At 42.5% G+C, this 17,150-nt stretch overlaps 1 protein-coding gene across 1 annotated transcript in view; it reads left to right on the top strand.

The window, feature by feature from the left end:
- Itpr2 (inositol 1,4,5-trisphosphate receptor type 2) overlaps positions 1–17,150 on the top strand; it is a 356,230-nt gene that overhangs the window by 134,307 nt on the left and 204,773 nt on the right. Inside the window, exons 24-26 of the mRNA XM_051173394.1 lie at positions 6,056–6,113; positions 8,646–8,811; positions 10,390–10,563. Of these exons, the coding sequence (XP_051029351.1) occupies positions 6,056–6,113; positions 8,646–8,811; positions 10,390–10,563 (398 nt within the window). The remainder of the gene's footprint in view (positions 1–6,055; positions 6,114–8,645; positions 8,812–10,389; positions 10,564–17,150) is intronic.

The raw sequence follows: 17,150 nt of genomic DNA, 5'->3' as shown, positions 1-17,150 counted from the left end.
TCTCCCCTGTCCCCCATTCTCCCAATTTACTCAGGGGGTTTTGTCTTTTTCCCCTTCCTAGGCGGATCCATGTATGTCTCTCTGAGGGTCCTCTTGGTTACCTAGATTCTCTGGGGTTGTGGACCTTAGGCTGGTTGTCCTTTGCTTTATGTCTAGTATCCACTTATGAGTGAGAATATATTATATTTATCTTTCTGGGTCTGGGATACCTCACTCAGGATTTTTTTTTCTAGTTCCATCCATTTGCCTGCAAATTGCAAGATATTATTATTATTATTATTATTATTATTATTATTATTTATGACTGAGAAGTACTTCATCGTGTAAATGTACCACATTTTCTTTATCCATTCTTCAGTTGAGGGGCATCTAGGTTGCTTCCAGGTCCTGGCTATTACAAATAATGCAGTTATGAATATAATTCAGCAAATATTGTGTATTGTGAGAATGCATTTGTTTGGGTAAATGCCCAAAAGTGGTATTGCTGGGTATTGTGGTAGATTGATCCCCATTTTTCTGAGAAACCACAATACTGATTTCCATGGGGGTTGTAAACGTTTGCACTCCCACCAGCAGTGGAGGAGTGTTCCCCTTTCTATCCTCTCCAGCGTAAGCTGTCACTGGCGTTTTCATCATAGCCCTTCTGACAGGTATAAGATGGTGTCTCAGTGAAGTTTTGATTGCATTTCCCTGATGGCTAAGGATGTCGAGCTTTTTCTTAAGTGTCTTTAAGCCATTTGAAATTGTTTCTGTTGGGAATTCTCTGTTTAGATCTGTACCCCATTTTGAAAATAGATTATTTGGTAGTTTGATGTCTAGTTTCTTGAGTTCTTTGTATAGTTAGGAGATCAGCCCTGTGTCAGATGTGGGGTTGGTGAAGATCTTTTCCCAGTCTGTGGGCTGCCATTTTGTCTTGTTGACTGTGTCCTTTGCCTTACAGAAGCTTCTCAGTTTCAGGAGGCCCCATTTATTTATTGTTGATCTCAGTTTCTGTGCTACTGGTTTTATTTTTAGGAAGTGGTCTCCTGTGCCAATGTGTTCTAGGGTATTTTCCACTTTCTCTTCTTTAAGGTTCAGTGTGGTTGGGTTTATGCTGAGGTCTTCAATCCATTTGAACTTGAGTTGTGTGCATGACAGTAGATATGGATCTATTTGCATTCTTTTCTATGTTTACATCCAGTTATGCCAGCACCATTTGTTGAAGATGTTTTCTTTTCTCCATTATATAATTTTAGCTTCTTTGTCAAAAATCAGCTGTTAATGAGTGTGTGGATTGATATCTGGGTCTTTGATTTGATTCCATTGGTCTACCTGTCTGTTTCTGTGCCAGTACCAAGCTGTTTTCATTACTGTAGCTCTATAGTAGAGTTCGAAGTCAGGGATGGCAATGCCTCTGGATGTTCCTTTATTGTACAGGGTTGTTTTGGGTATCCTTGGTTTTTTGTTTTTCCATATGAAGTTGAGTATTGTTCTTTTGAGGTTTGTGAATAATTGAGCTGGGATTTTGATGGGGATTGCATTGAATCTGTAGATTGCTTTTGGTAAGATTGCCATTTTTTTTTTTTAAAACTACTGTTAATCTTACCTATCGAAGAGCATGGGAAATGTTTCTATTTTCTGATGCCTTCTTACATTTCTTTTTCCAAAGATTTAAAGTTCCTGTCATACAGGTCTTTCACTTGTTTTGTTAGAGTTACAAGATATTTTATGTTATTTGTGGCTATTGGGAAGGGTGATGTTTCCCTGATTTCTCTCTTGGCCCCTTTATCATTTGTATATCATAGAGCTACTGATTTTTTTTTAGTTAATCTTGTATTCTGCCATATTACTGAATGTGTTTATCAGATGTAGGAGTTCCCTGGTAGAATTTTTGGGGTCTCTCATCTATACTATCAAATCGAAAGTTTGACTTCTTTCTTACTAGTTTGCGTCTCTGTGACTTCCTTTTGTTTTCTTACTGCTCTAGCTAGGGCATAGAGTATAATATTGAATAGATATGGAGAGAGTAGACAGCCTTGTCTTGTTTTTGATTTTAGTGGAATCACTGAGTTTTTCTACATTAATTTGATATTAGGCATTGGCTTGCTGTATGATGTTTTTATTATGTTTAGGTATGTTCCTGTTATCCTGGATCTTTCCAAGACATTAACTATGAAGGGGTGTTGGATTTTGTCAAAGGCTTTTTCAACATCTAGTCAGATGATCATATAGTTTATCTTTTTCAGTTTGTTTATATGGTGGATTACATTGATAGATTTTTATATGTTGAACCATCCCTGCTTCCCTGGAATGAAGCCTACTTGATCATGGTGGATGATTTCTCTGATGTGCTCTCGGATTCGATTTGCCAGTATTTTATTGAGTATTTTTGCATCAATGTTCATGAGGGATGTTGGTCTGTAATGCTCCTTCTTAGTTGTGTCTTTGTGTGGTTTAGATATCACCATAATTGTAGTCTTGTCAAAAGAGTTTGGCAATGTTCCTTCTGTTTGTATTGTGTGGAACAATTTGAAGAGTATTGGTACTAGCTCTTCTTTGAAATTCTTTGAAATTTCTTTGAAATTCTGTGCTGAAACCATCTGGTCTTAGTTTTTTGTTTTTGTTTTGTTTTGTGGGGGAGACTTTTGATGACTGTTTCTATTTCCTCAGAGGTTATAGTTCTATTTACATTATTTTGTTTATCTGCTCTTGATTTAATTTTGATATGTGGCACTTATCCAGAAAATTGTCCATTTCTTTAAAATTTTTGAATTTAGTGGAGTAGAGACTTTTGAAGTATGACCAGATGATTCTCTGGATTTCCTCAGTGTCTGTTTTTATGTCCCCATTTTCATTTCTGATTTTGTTAATTTTCATGTTCTTTCTCTGCCTTTTGGTTGGTTTAGATAAAGGTTTGTCTATCTTGTTGATTTTTTTCCAAAGGACCAACTTTTTGTCTCATTAATTTTTTATATTGTTTTCTTTGTTTCTATTTTATTGATTTCATCACTCAAATTGATTATTTCCAGCCATCTACTCTTCCTGGCTGAGTTTGCTTCTTTTTGTTCTAGAGCTTTTAGTTGTTCTGTTAATTCACCAGTGTGGGATTTCTCCAGCTTTTTTATGTAGTGCTATGAACTTTCCTCACTTAATTCTGGGTATGTTGTATAGTCATTTTCTTGATTTTAGGAAGCCTTTATTTTTTTTCTTCTTCTTCTTCTCCTCCTCTTCCTCCTTCTTTTTATATTTCTTCCTTGTCCCATTGGTGATTCAGTTGAGTATTGTTCAATTTCCATGAGTTTGTGTGTTTTCTGCAGTTAGTGTTGCTATTGAGTTTTAACTTTAAACCATAGTGATCTGATAAGAGGCAGGGGGTTATTCCAATTTTTAAATATCTGCTGAGATTTGTTTTGTTACTGAGTATGTGGTCAATATTAGAGAAGGTTCCTTGGGATGCTGAGAAGAGGGTGTATTCTTTTATGTTTGGGTGAAATATTTTATAGATGCCTGTTGTGGGATTATCTTTTGCTTGTGCTCTTGTGGGTATAGCTAATTTCCTTCTAGTACTTTCTGTAGGGCTGGATTTACAGGTATTGTTTAAATCTAGTTTTGTCAAGGAATATTTTGTTTTCTCCATCTATGGTGACTGAAAGCTTTGCTGGGTATAATAGTGTGGGCTGACGTCCATGGTCCCTTAGTGTCTGCATAACATCTGTCCATGACCTTGTGGCTTTCATCGTTTCCATTGAGAAAGTCATGTGTAATTCTAATAGGTCTGCCTATATATTGTAGTTAGCCGTTTTCCTTTGCAGCTCTTAATAGTCTTTCTTTATTCTGTATGTTTAGTGTTTTGAATATTATGTGGCGAGAAGACTTTCTTTTTTTTTTGGCCCAGTGTATTTTGTGTCCTGTAAGCGTCTTGTACTTTCGTAGGCATGCCCTTCTTTAGGTTGGGAAAGTTTTCTTCTATGATTTTGCCGAATGTATTTTCTGTGTCTTCAAGCTGGAATTCTGCTCCTTCTTCTATCCCTATTATTCTTAGGTTGTGTCTTCTCACGGCGTCCCAGATTTCCTGAATATTTTGTGTTAAGAATTTGTTGGATCTAACTATTTCTTTGATGAATCTATTGCCTCTTGTGTATTCAGTGCCCGAGATTCTCTCTTCCATCTCTTGTATTCTGTTGTTTATGCTTGCATCTGAGTTCCTGATCATTTTCCCAGACTTTCCATTCCCAGAATTTCCTCAGTTTGTGTTTTTTTTATAGCCTCTATTTCATTTTTTAAGTCTTGAATTGCTGCCTTTGCTTGTTTGATTGCTTTTTCTTGCTTTTATTTTAGGGATTTGTTGATTTCTTGTTTTTGTCTGTCTTTTCCTCCATATCTTTAAGGGAGTTTTCATTTCCTCTTTAAGGGCATCTATCATCTTTTTAAAGTAATTTTTAAGGTCATTGTCTTCTGCTTCCTCTGTGTTGGGACACTTAGGTCTTGCTGTTGTAGAGCCACTGGTTTCTGGAGATGCTATATTGCTCTTTATGTTATTGAGTGTGTTCTTATCTTGCTGTCTACACATCTCCTCCTCTAATTGGTACGGGTAGAGCCTGTGCTTCAGGGGGTCCCTCTTTCTCCAATTGGTGTAGCTGAGGGCTGTCACTCTGTTGATTGCTCCTCCAGGAGCAGGCAGGGCTGAGTCTGTGATAACAGCTCCTGTAGGTGCAGGTGGCTTTGATGCTCCAGAGGTCACTGATGCTGCTGGGTATCCCGTACACAGAGTGGCACTGGAGGCTGGCTGGGACACAGGTGCTCTTTCCCAGAAGACCTTCTTACTGTTGTTTCTGGCAGCCACCGCTGTCCATGCTTCTGGGCTGCCCAGCTGATGTGCCTCTTTCTGCTCCGTGGTTGGTCTTGGCCTGCCTGGTCCTGCTCACACACCTCCTTCCTCTTCCGGGTTAGTAGGGGGGAAGGAATTTCAAATGTAGAAAGGTCACACTGAAGGAGAGGATGGTGGCTCTTTACATGGATTTTAATTCTTTAAAAATTGCTTTCCCCTTGGGTCTGGAGAGATGGCTCAGCTGTTGAGAGCACTGACTGATCTTGAAGAACCCAGGTTATGTTCCCAACACCTACAGGGCGTCTCACAACAATATGCAACTCTAGTCCCAGGGCGTCTGAGATCCTTTTCTGGCCTCTGTGGACACTGCAGGCAGGTAGTATGGAGACATACATGCAGGGAAGGATCCACACAAATGAAATAAAAATAAAGGAGAAGAAAATTGTTCTTCTATGCTATTACTAGCGCAACTTGTGTATATTTTATGGAGGGACACACATATGTATTTGACATGTCAAATACAAACACACACACTTATGAATGAGCGCATCTTTTTAAAGATGCCTGTTGGTCTTTTAACACATCGGTTATACAGTAATACAAGCACAGATTATGTTAAAGTGTTGAAGAGCAAGGTAGCACATTTGCAGCCTGCATTCAGTACGTCTAAATATGCTCACACACACGCAGGAACTGCAGTTTAGATGTTCAAGTTTGATCCAGTTTTGTTTCTGTTGCTGTGACGAAATACTCCAGTGAAAAGCAGTTTCAGGGAGAAAGGTTTGTTTCAGTCTATATTTCCAGGCCATGGTCCATCATGACAGGGAAGTCACACGACACAGCCTTGGGAGAACGGGCCGTACGTATCATGTCCGCACTCACGATGAGAGAGAAGTCGATGCACACATGCTTGCTCTTGCGCTCAGCTTGACTTCTATCTAATTCAGGACGTATGGTTGGCTGGGTCTCCCCACATCAGTGAACATTAGTAGTCAAGACAGCCCCGCCCACATGCCTACAGGCTAACCCAATGTAGACAATTCCTCACTGGAAATGTCTCCCTAGGTGATTCTCCCTTGTGTCAAGTTGACAAAGCACCATCACGCTAAGTGGAACTATATTGTAACTTTCTGAACTATTAACATCCAGTGTCACAAAAAGTGTTAAAATAAAAAAAAACTGTCTTCAAGTAAGCGAATGTGAACGTGAGTTAAGATGAGATGAAGATTTCCCTGTGTGTCTTCACAGCTATTGTTCCTGATATCGATGAGATTGCAGCCCGGGCAGAAACCATGTTTGCTGGAAGGTACTGTAATGAGTCTTTATCTTACCTTGGATTTTATCTAGTTAGTTATCATTCGTCTTTTTGTACATGTTTAGGTACCCCAGTTGCTGCTAACATAATTTCTGCCAGAGGTGGAGCTTGGAATTTACAGGAAAGAACATGACTCTTGAGACACCTTAGACAATGGGAGAAGAGAGAGCCATGTATTTAACTTTCTCAGAATTCTTGGCTTTTCCTTCCTTAGATGGTGACAGCACACAGATGCCCTTTAGCTCCTCCGATAGAAACACTGTGGTAACTTGTAACGCATTGCATCTCAGAGTCTTAGATGGCTGTGGCAAGGATGTAGTGTCTTTTGATGTTACCCTTAACTTTATGCATGAGAAGCCAGGCATTTCATGGCACTTAGTGTCCTTGATGGAAGAAAATAAGGTGCCGAGGCATGACCTTTGCTGCCACATCCCTGGCATGTATACCAAGTTTATTTTTTCAGAAATTCAATACTAGCGATCAAAATGAAAAAGTAGATCTCAGCTAGAATTACTGAGATTCATTTTTATTACAGACCTTAGGTGACCCAAGGAGATAGAAATGTGCACACTGAACTCTCTACTGCCTCTTTTTTTTCCTAGAAGGGGGAAAAGAATTAAGAATTAACATAACTGTAAGATCCACAGTTTCATGCTAGCCTGGGCTGCATAGTGAGACTCTGTCTATGGGAGGAGGGAGAAAGGAGGTAGGGAGGGAGGAGGGAGGGAGGAGGGAAGGGAGGACAGAGCCCCCAGAAGATACATTGTTTAGTGCACATTTAATATTCCTTTATTTTTCCTATTGCTATGATTTCCTCTTGAAATGTCTTATCATTCTAGGACAGAAAGATAAATCCAGCCTATGATTTTATCTTAAAACACAGACCTGAGCGCCATAATGTCTATGTCCCTTTGGCCAAAGATGGCTCCAGGTGATAGATTGTTGACGATAGACTTGTGTTCTGTTAAATGGCAAGGACTGAGAAATTCCCAGAGCCTTCCGCTTGTTAGGTCACAGTGTGCTAGTGTTTGTGGAGGGGCTTGCGGAAGGCCCCGCGTAGCCAACTGTGTAGCGTGTGGCACATGCACTCACATGCAGAATGTAGTGCTTGAGAGTGATTGCTACTGGCTTATGCATTGAATATATTTTTATACATGTCTGTATGCATGTGAGTTTGTGTGTGTGCTTGTGAGTGTGTGAGACAGTGTATGTATGCATGTGTGTGAGTATGTGTGTGCACATGTATGAGTGTGTGTATGTATGCGTGTAAGTACGTGTGCATGCATGTGTGTGAGTGTGTATGTATGTGTGTATGTAAGCATGTATGTATGTGTGCATGCATATGTGTGAGTATGTGTGAGTATGTATGTGTGAGTGTGTGTATGTATGCGTGTATGTATGTATGTATGTGTATGCATGCGTGTATGTATGTATGTGTGTAAGTATGTGTGCATGCATGTGTGTGTATGTAAGCATGTATGTATGTGTGCATGCATGTGTGTGAGTATGTGTGAGTATGTATATATGTGTGAGTGTGTGTATGTATGCGTGTATGTATGTGTGTGTGTATGTATGTGTGTAAGTACATGTGCATGCATGTGTATGAGTGTGTGATCAGCAGCAGCTCCTGCCCCTTGTCTCCTGACGGCATCACTTCTCCTGTGTTTTATTTAACCTTGTGCTGCTTTGTTCATCATGATCCAAGATGCAATACATTACAATCTGTCACCTATGTATCGATCACCTATTTATATACCTACAAATACCTATCATTTAAAATTCGCCTATGTATCTGCGTATCATCTATGTATGTTCATGTATGTATCTGCGTATCATCTATGTATGTTCATGTATCTACCACCCGTCTCTTTCATCTCTCTCTCCTCCCTACCTGTGTAACCCACACGTCTATCATAACGCAGGTGTGTGATGGGCTCTGGAGGCTTGCATAATGCCCTCTGTCATGCTTGCCCAGTGCACAGCCCACCAGCAGCAGCACATGCCCTAGAGAGATCGTTCACCCCAGTGGAATCTGCTTCATTCCACTGTGCCACCAAGCACACAGACTTGCCCGTGTCTGATCTCTTGGGCTCTGGGCCATCGGTTGACATTATTGATAAATGCTTTCGGAGAAGGTGACTCTTTGAGGGATGAGGAGAGAAGGGGAAGGGCAAAGAGGACAAAGGAGAGCGGGATCCGAACCAGCAATGAACTCTGTATGAAAATGTCATGACGAAAGCCATTCTGTTATATGCGAAGAACAGTGAGTGAAAAATGGTGTAGGGATCACTCAACGCGTGTTTTCCCTGTGCTGTGTTCATTAACTCTTGAGGTTGGCTGAGGGACCCTCTTTGTCTTTGTCCCCTCATCAATTACACACGATTAAGAAGTAACAATGTCTTCCTCTCCACCTCTTATTTTGGGAAAACGGGGGTTTAAGTTTAAAAACGCAGATGTAACATAAATGACTTAAACATAGATGTCACGTGCTGTGTTAACTTAGAATTGCTTTTGGTTTTGTAGAAAGGAGAAGACTCCAGTTCAGCTCGATGACGAAGGAGGCAGGACGTTCTTACGGGTCCTCATCCACTTGATCATGCATGACTACCCTCCGCTGCTGTCGGGAGCCTTGCAGCTGCTATTCAAGCACTTTAGCCAGAGAGCGGAGGTGCTGCAAGCCTTTAAACAGGTGAGCTGGGGCTGGGCCCCTGCTTGCTGAGCACACGCGGACTCTGGGTTTAGTCTTCGGCTCTGTACCCAAGAGGACGAACACCTAAGATGGAGGGCCCAGACTTCCGACGGAGTTTGAACCCCAGCCTGATGGTAGCTGCAGATGAGGCTGTGTTCCTTGGACTCTCTCTCACTCTGGAGCACAGGCTGGCCCAGAATTCAGTTTATTGCTCGGGTTGACCTTGAACTCTTGGCAATCCCCCTGCCTCTGTCCCTGAGTGTTGAAGCTGCAGGCGTGCACTGTAATACCTGGCTTGTGACTCTGTGCTTTGAAAGGCAGATGTGGTCTTGTCTGTGCATAGACAGGACCTGCTTTAGAGTGAGCCTCCCACAGGTGATCTTCAGGCAGGTTCTTTATAAGAATGGCAGACTCTAACATTTAAGAGGTGCTGTGGAACAGTGACCTATTAGAGACTATTTGCCACTGCTTTGACTACAGAGCTTAATGAAGCCATAGCTTCAAAATAAGTATTTTGAGGTTAAAAATTTAGAACTTCCAAAGAAAGGAACTGCAATGGGGGATCCAGTTTATCTTCTGTGGTGGGATCCATCCTGTCCTATGATGGGATCCATCCTCTCCTGTGATGGGATCCATCCTGTCCCCTGTGATGGGATCCATCCTCTCCTGTGATGAGATCCATCCTCTCCTGTGATGGGATCTATCCTATCCTCCATTTAGAAGGTCTTGCCTGTCTTCCATGATGTTCAGATTACACATTAATCTCACAGTAATACCTCACTGATGTTTGGTGTTTAGAAGAGTGTGGACCTGTATTAGGAGCTTTGCAGGAAGATGCTAACAGATATGAAGGAGTTAATGCTAGCCATTTAGTTGCACATGTTTTATATGTGTGTGCCATGTATAAATTATAAAACGTGTGGTGGTCTCAAGCTCCAAAACTGCTGTTTGTACGAGCAAATGTTTATTGTAGCCATTAACATTTTCTTCCATGGGTTTTTATGATTTGACTTTTCAAACAGATCTGTCTAGAAAAACCTCAGAAAAATGAACTTGAACCATGAAATTAGAGTTAGATTATCTTGTAAAAGAATATTTGTTTACTTTTGATTTATTTACATGGGTATTTGCACTCATGTATGTGCACCTTGCGTGTACAGTACCCATGGTGTCCAGCAGAGTTTTCAGGTCTCCAGGAACTGGAGTTGCAGGAGGTTGTACCCACCATGTGGGTTCTGGGAACTGAGTTTGGACTCTTTGTAAAAGCAACAGGTGCTCCTAATCCCTGGGCCATTTCTCCACTTCCCATACTTTATGTCAAATCATTTGTCAGCATTTTGAAAGCTTTTTGAGAGCACACACCTAAGAATTCCTTTTCACATGTGAACATATCGGTTGGAGATCGTGAATGTTTGCAGGAAGGTTTTTCAGCCAACATGCACATAAATATCGGTAAGTGTTCTGTAAATGCTGAACTTCGTCTAGTGAATGTTTAAAGATGGGATTCCATGTGTGCAGGGACCAGGAATACAGCGAGCTGGGAGAGAGTTTTAAGGGGCGACATGCTTCTGTGTTTAGGTGCAGTTACTGGTGTCGAACCAAGATGTCGATAACTACAAGCAAATTAAGGCAGATCTCGACCAGCTTCGGCTGACGGTGGAAAAATCTGAGTTGTGGGTTGAGAAGAGCAGCAGCTACGAGAATGGAGAGATGGGCGAAGGCCAGGCCAAAGGAGGCGAAGAGACAAACGAGGTTTGTTTCCAAGATCGCTTTCAGGGAAAAAATCATTTATTTTTAATTGACGTATATGAGTATCTGTGAGCCACACCTGTAGTACCCATACATGCCAGAGGGGGCACCATACCCCCTGAACTGGGATACAGAGCATTGTGAACCATTGCATAGGTGTTAGGAACCAAACGTGGGTCCTGTGGAAGAGAGGCTGCTGCTCTTACCAATACGAGAAACATATTTACAGAATGACATCTCCCATCGCTGCTTTGTGGCCATGTCCGAGGCTGCGTCGTCTGCCACCATGTGTAGACTCACTCTTTGGAAGCATGGGGTGTAACAGTGTATATGAAGCTCTCAGGCAAGAGTCACATCTGCTGGAATTTTCCTTTTGGCTCCCACAATTCCTGGGAGATGTCTTCCAGTTTCCTCCTGGCATCTAGGGCGCACATGAGCTCATTTAACTGGCACGGGCTGAAATTGATTTAGAGAGGCCAGTGCTGGCTGTAGGCAGTTAAGTGAAGGAAGAAGGCCTGCATTAAATCCCAGAGCAGAGATGATACCACAGAGGCGATCAGTAGTGGGCATGGAAGGGCTGGGACCAGACACCCCAAGATCTACTGCTGCGCATATGTGCCACTCAGAGTAACTTGCTTAGAGTTTTCAAGATTTATTTTTGTCATCTACAACTCGGACAGTACAGTATACTGTAAGGAGTCAGTGAGCCAATCCGTGACAGTGTGTGTGTGTGTATGTATGTGCGCGCGCGTGCGTGCATGCGTGCACATGCGTGTGTATGCTGGTGAGGGGTGTTTGTTTGCTTATCTCCCATCCTCATTACTGTTGATTTTGTACAGCTAATGTCCTTGTTGTTATCTGGATTCCACCAGGGGACTTAGAAGATTATTATTATTACTGTTATTACTATTATTATTTTAGATTTGTCACCTTATTTCTTCCTGTTTAGGAAAAGCTGAGTTTTGTTCAGGCAGGGAATGAGTTCCTTCTTGTCCGTGTCCAGACAATGCTGCTGGACTGTGGAGGTTGCTCAGTGATTAACACTTGCTGAACAAATGTGAGAGCCAGGAGTTTGGATGTCTGTGTAAGAGCTGCAGGGCACAGCAGGTGGCCCGTAATTCCAGCATCAGAAGGCAGAGATGTAGAGTCCCCATAGTAAGCCGACGAAGTAGATTTAGCCGTTGGTTGGACGTCTTTTTGGTTGTGAGACATTCCAGCTGCTTGCTTGCAGATTCTGAGTCTGATGTTTTGATATCCGGTAGATGTAGACTTTAAGTAGAAAGAAGGTGCTTTCCTTCTTGGGGCAACTGTAGTTCTCCAGACTGTTGCCAGGGGGCGCTGCTAGTCTGAGCCCACAGACATCCCCAGCTGCTAGCCTGTCTCAAATCAGGCATCTCAGGTTTAGAGCCTAGAATGTTGACACTTGCTTAGAGCCTGGGTCCTGGGCTGCAAAGCTAACATTGGCATCTGCCTTCTGGATGGTCAGTCCACAGCCCGTAGATTGGAGCCCTCTGGTAATGGCCCTAGCTTAGGCGATGGAGGGGGCAGTTGTCCCAGAGACCAGAAATGTTGTAAATTACCTTGATATCCAGAACCTAGTTTCTTTGTAGGAAGGCTTCTCTGCAGAAGCTCTTGGGTCTCTTCAGGCTTTGAGTGTTTTTTTTTTTTTTTTTTTAATTGTTATTACGAAGGTACATTCTATGTGCAATTCCTCTGAGGTCTCAATTTAATCTCGAGAACTTCTGTTTTGTAACCTCATTAAATACAATCTTTGGGGGACTCTTTAGGAATGGGAATCCTAGCCCAGATCCTGAAGTGGGTTTCTCTTTGTGTACAGGAGCTGGAGGGGTAACCCCTTAGGCCCTGGCCAGGGCAAAAGCCAAGCGGTGTGCGTGTCCTTTGCCTGTCTTGAGGGCTGTTCCGCTGACTCACTACTGTGATACTTGTGATAGTTGATATTTGTGGCTCTGTGGCTTCTGGCCAGAATTTTCATCTTTCTTGGCAGCCAGGCTTGCCCCCGTCCTCCTCCCTCCCTGCTCCACCCTCCATATTAACACTCAGACTCTAGGTTGCCAGCGTGGGCTTTGGCCCCAAGGGGCATCAGTGAATCCTGGACTTCTTACTGCTCTGAAATTTTTTATTAGCTTTCATGGTTTCTGGCTTCCTACTGAAGAGAGGCATCTTAAATACTTTATCTGTCACCTTTGGATGCTGTCTAGAAGGGGCTCATCGTATTCTGCCCGACAGTTGTGAGCAATAGTCAGCCTTTCAGTGTTTTAAACCCCGGTATCTGTAGGTGCTGATGTTGGCTATGGACCACATGGGCCACAGCTGAACTTTTCACCCCCCTTGGCTAGTGTTTGCATTTCTCTGGAGTATCGTCTTCCTATCAAAGTCTCTGTCCAGTGTGCTATGGGCCCCTTTACCCACATGCTCACCCCCTTGGCACACACAGAATTTCTCATTTTCATTCCTAAAGTTTGAGGTCTGGACCCAATCTAACATCCCAGATATGGCTCTTGTTTCTGCAGACGTGAGCACCTATAAAACAGTGTGACAAGATTCACATGCACAGTACAGGCTTGCTTTGTATTCAAGAATAATAGGAACAGGAGTAAGCGATTCGTATTAGAAATGGCTGGGAATTGGGTGAGCCGGAAGAGTTCCAAGGAAGGACCAAGTGGATTCCAGAATGCTTCTGAAGAATCCAGACACTTCAGAAGGACTAGGATTGAGGTGGGGGCATCTGTCAGCCTTTTGCACATGACCAGATGTGAGCCTGTGAATACACAGGGGTAGGAGGGGATGGGGACGGAGGCAAACGTGTGGACGGAGAAGCCCGAGGCACCCGTGTGTAATGGAGTAATTTCAGGAGAAGAAAGAAAACGCTTACGCGGATGAATAGTCCACATTGCGGGTGAACCAGCGGCCAAGGGCAGTGGTAGCATACAGGATGAAATCCATCGCGTGTCAGTGGGAATAGCCTGTGGCAGGCAGCATGAATTCCAGCAGGCCGTGGGCACAACAGTCCTTTGTGTCTGGAGTCAGCACATCAGAGCCATCTGGCCCTCAGCTGCCTAAGTGTTAGCGGGCAAACAGAGTGACTCCTGAGCTTCATGTAGGTAATAAAAATGTCTTCAAAAACTGAAAGTTTCAATTTTTTATTTGTTTATAAGTGATGCTGATTAAAAATATTTACACTCCTATTTTAAAGCCCACAGCTTAGGTTTCTCAGCATGGGCTCTTTAAGGGCCTGGGGGAAAGACGAAACAAAAACAAATAGACCCTTATATTGGCAGATCGCCATGCCTGCCCCAAATAACACACAGACTCTGTATTAGATATGATGCTGTTGGACGGTTACTAGTTTCTTATCAGCTACCTCTGTCTTAATGATTAACCGATTTCTATTAATCTAAGTATTTCCACGGGGTCTCATCTTACCGGGGCCAGCGTCTGGTCTCCCCAGTCTCTCCATGCTGACTCCTCTTTACTACTTCCTCTAATCCTCCTTGTCTCCTAGTCCCACCTATCTTGCTTTCCTATTGGCCAGTATGAGGAACATATTTACAGAATGACATCTCCCATCATCTCCTCTTTTCTGTCTAAATAAAAAGAAGGGTTTTAACCTTAATATAGCAAAATATATCACACAATAGTTACCAAGTAAGAATCACAGTTAACAATATTTAGTCCATTAACATTTAGCAAGATTTGAAGAAAATATTTCATCATCTATCCTATCTTTGTGAGTCTAAAGTCCTATATGTAACTTATCCTAACTAAGGAAAACTATCTGTCTTTAACTCCCTCAAAAACTACAGAAGGATAATATATAAACTCTAGAAATGACAGAGACAACTCATTGCCTGGTCAGTCACCCGAAGTTCTTCTGTAATCTTCCATCTTCAGCCAATAGGCCATAGTGTGTCTGGCAGACTCTTCAGCAAAGCAGGAAATTTTAAACTGTCTTCTTGTAGTGGCAGCTTGTCCGTCATTTTTCTCTGTGTCCTGCAGACTGTCTGGCAGACTCTTCCATGAAGCAGGAACTCTGTAGTAATGTCCATCTTGAATCAGCAGTCACTTTTCTGTGGGTCCTGCATGTCCAGTTTATACAGCATAATGTCAAACAGTCCAGACAAGAGCAGTATCTTGTCCAAATGGCTAGTCTTGCCATATTGGAAGTAAACGTGTTTCTTCGATATCCATCTTCCTTTCTTACATAGATGGTGTTGCCAGGAGCATTTATGTCTCACTGTCAAGAAAAACCCTAAACTATTTTAAATGCCATATTCTGTAGGTCTTTGTGATTTATGTTGAATACATTAAATCTAAAAAGAGTTCATGCTGTTTTTTCAGTCTGGTAAAATACCAGTGCAACTTCTCATCAAAGTCAAGTTTAGCGTCGATGAAAGTGAACTTAGTTAAAAGCGAGAGATTTCAACAGAATTTAAACAAAATGGAATCGGTAGGCATCACCACAGGCAAACTGTGAAATGCCTGTCTTTGTGTCCTTGGGAACACCAAATTATCCTGTTGCTGGAGCTGATGTCCGATGATCACAGAAAAGGGGCCAGGTTCCACATCCAGTGTCTGTCAGCCATGCTCCTGCATACCCCAGCGTTTCCCTTATCCTCCCCAATGTGTCATCTGGGGGAGCGTGGGTACCACTGCCATCCAAAGGTCTATAGGCCGGAGGATGGGCTGGGGGCAGCTTTAGCAAATGGCTAACTCATCACCTTCAAATATGTGTTTTCTGAATTTAGGAGGGAGATTCAGTCAGGGAAGTGCCTCCGTGGGGTAAGCAGGGTTGTCCTTCCTGCTCACATCTCTCTATTAATCTGTGAAGCAGGCCACCGGAGCATCTCCCCGTTCCCGAGAGAAGGAGAAGGCCTCATTAGGGGTATTTTCTTGGTAATTATTTCCACCATGACTTTGTTTCTGTTTTTACATATTTCTTTCTATGCACCTATGTAGTTTCCAGGGTCTCCTTTTATTTTAAAAGTGTGTGTGAGTGTGTGTGAGTGTGCATATGAGAATGTGCGTGCATGTGTGTATATGTGTGATTGTGTATGAGTGTGTATGTGTGTCTGAATGTATACATGTGTGCATGTGTGTATATATGTATGTGAGTGTGTATATGTGTGTGAGTGTATATGTATGCATGTGTATATGTGTATGAGTGTGTGTGTATGAATGTGTAGATATATATGTGTGAGAGTATGTATATATGTGCATGAGTGTGAACATGTGTGTGAGTGTGTGTATGTGTATATGTGTGAGAGTTTTTGTATGTGTATGAGTGTGTATATATGTGTGTATATGATTGGGTATATGTGTCTGAGTGTGTGTATATGTATGAGGGTATATATGTGTCTCATGTGTGTGCATGAGTGTGTATGTCTGTGTGAGAGTGTGTATGTGTGCTGTCTCTGCTCTTCACTGCTGGGGTTACAGGCATGCTGTTGTGCCTGGCTGGCTTCCAGTTTTTTGTAAGAGAATTACCCACTCAGTGACTTATGTCTGATATTTAAGCATCTATCTTGTTCTTTAACTGGGGGCAACATTTCCTTCTTACAGGTTTCCTAGTTAGGTCTTAAGAAGCTGGGAAAATGAGAGGGACAGACACCCAAATAATTCTAGCCCCTTGTCTGGACAACCAGACTTGCGCCCTTGAGCATACTGTTCAGTTCATCCCATTCCCTGTACCACACGTCCACCAAAAGGACAAAATATTTGGAGTATAAGAACAGACAGGAACCACAATGAGTTTGCACAGAAACAAAGGTCTGTGCTTAAGCAAAGAGAGACAGAAGCATGGCTTGTCAGTAAGGGAGGGACAGACTTCTCTGCGTGTTTGACCAGGTATTTAAGGACCCTCGTATGTTGATTTTCCCAAGATTGCAAGGAAGATGTCGCCTGTAGAGCAGTGGTTCTCAACCTGTGGGTCGCAACCCCTTTGGGGTCAAATGACCCTTTCACAGGAGTTGCCTAAGACCACTGAAAACCACAGATCTTTACATTACAATTCATTACAGTAGTAAAATTGTAGTTATGAATAGCAACAAAATAACTTTATGGTTCCGGTGGTGTCACCATCATGCAAAGGTCACACGAAGAACCATATTAAAGAGTTGCAGCTTTAGGAAGGTTGAGAACCACCGATCTAGAAGTTTCCAATTTTAGAATGCAACTTAGGGTTGATGAATCCAGCTACGGTTTTCTGGAAACAGGGTGGCTCTTTATTGTGACACAGGAAATGCAACAACTTGGTGGGATAAATTCAAGGTTCATCTGCTTGAACTGCCTGTGGTGGCAGAAGCCTGCAACCCACCACTCAGGGTTGAGTCAGGGAGATCAGTTCAGGGGCATCTTTGGCTACTTAGGAGGTTTGGGCCAACCTGGGCTATACGAAATCCCATGTAAAACAAACAGAAGTCTATACATCAGACATATTCCTTGTATTTCCTGAAGCCCAAGGAAAAGGAAGCTGCCCAGGGCACACCTTTTGTGTGGGGGATGGAGAGACAGGAAATGCAGGGAAGGAGTTTGGGTCTGGGATGAAGGGAACCCGGAAGCGAGCTGTCTAC

This window comes from Phodopus roborovskii, unplaced genomic scaffold, assembly GCF_943737965.1.
Source record: "Phodopus roborovskii unplaced genomic scaffold, PHOROB, whole genome shotgun sequence".
NCBI classification, from domain to species: Eukaryota; Metazoa; Chordata; class Mammalia; order Rodentia; family Cricetidae; genus Phodopus; species Phodopus roborovskii.
Note: the sequence above shows the minus strand (reverse complement) of the source record. Positions and strands in the feature narration are given on the sequence as shown.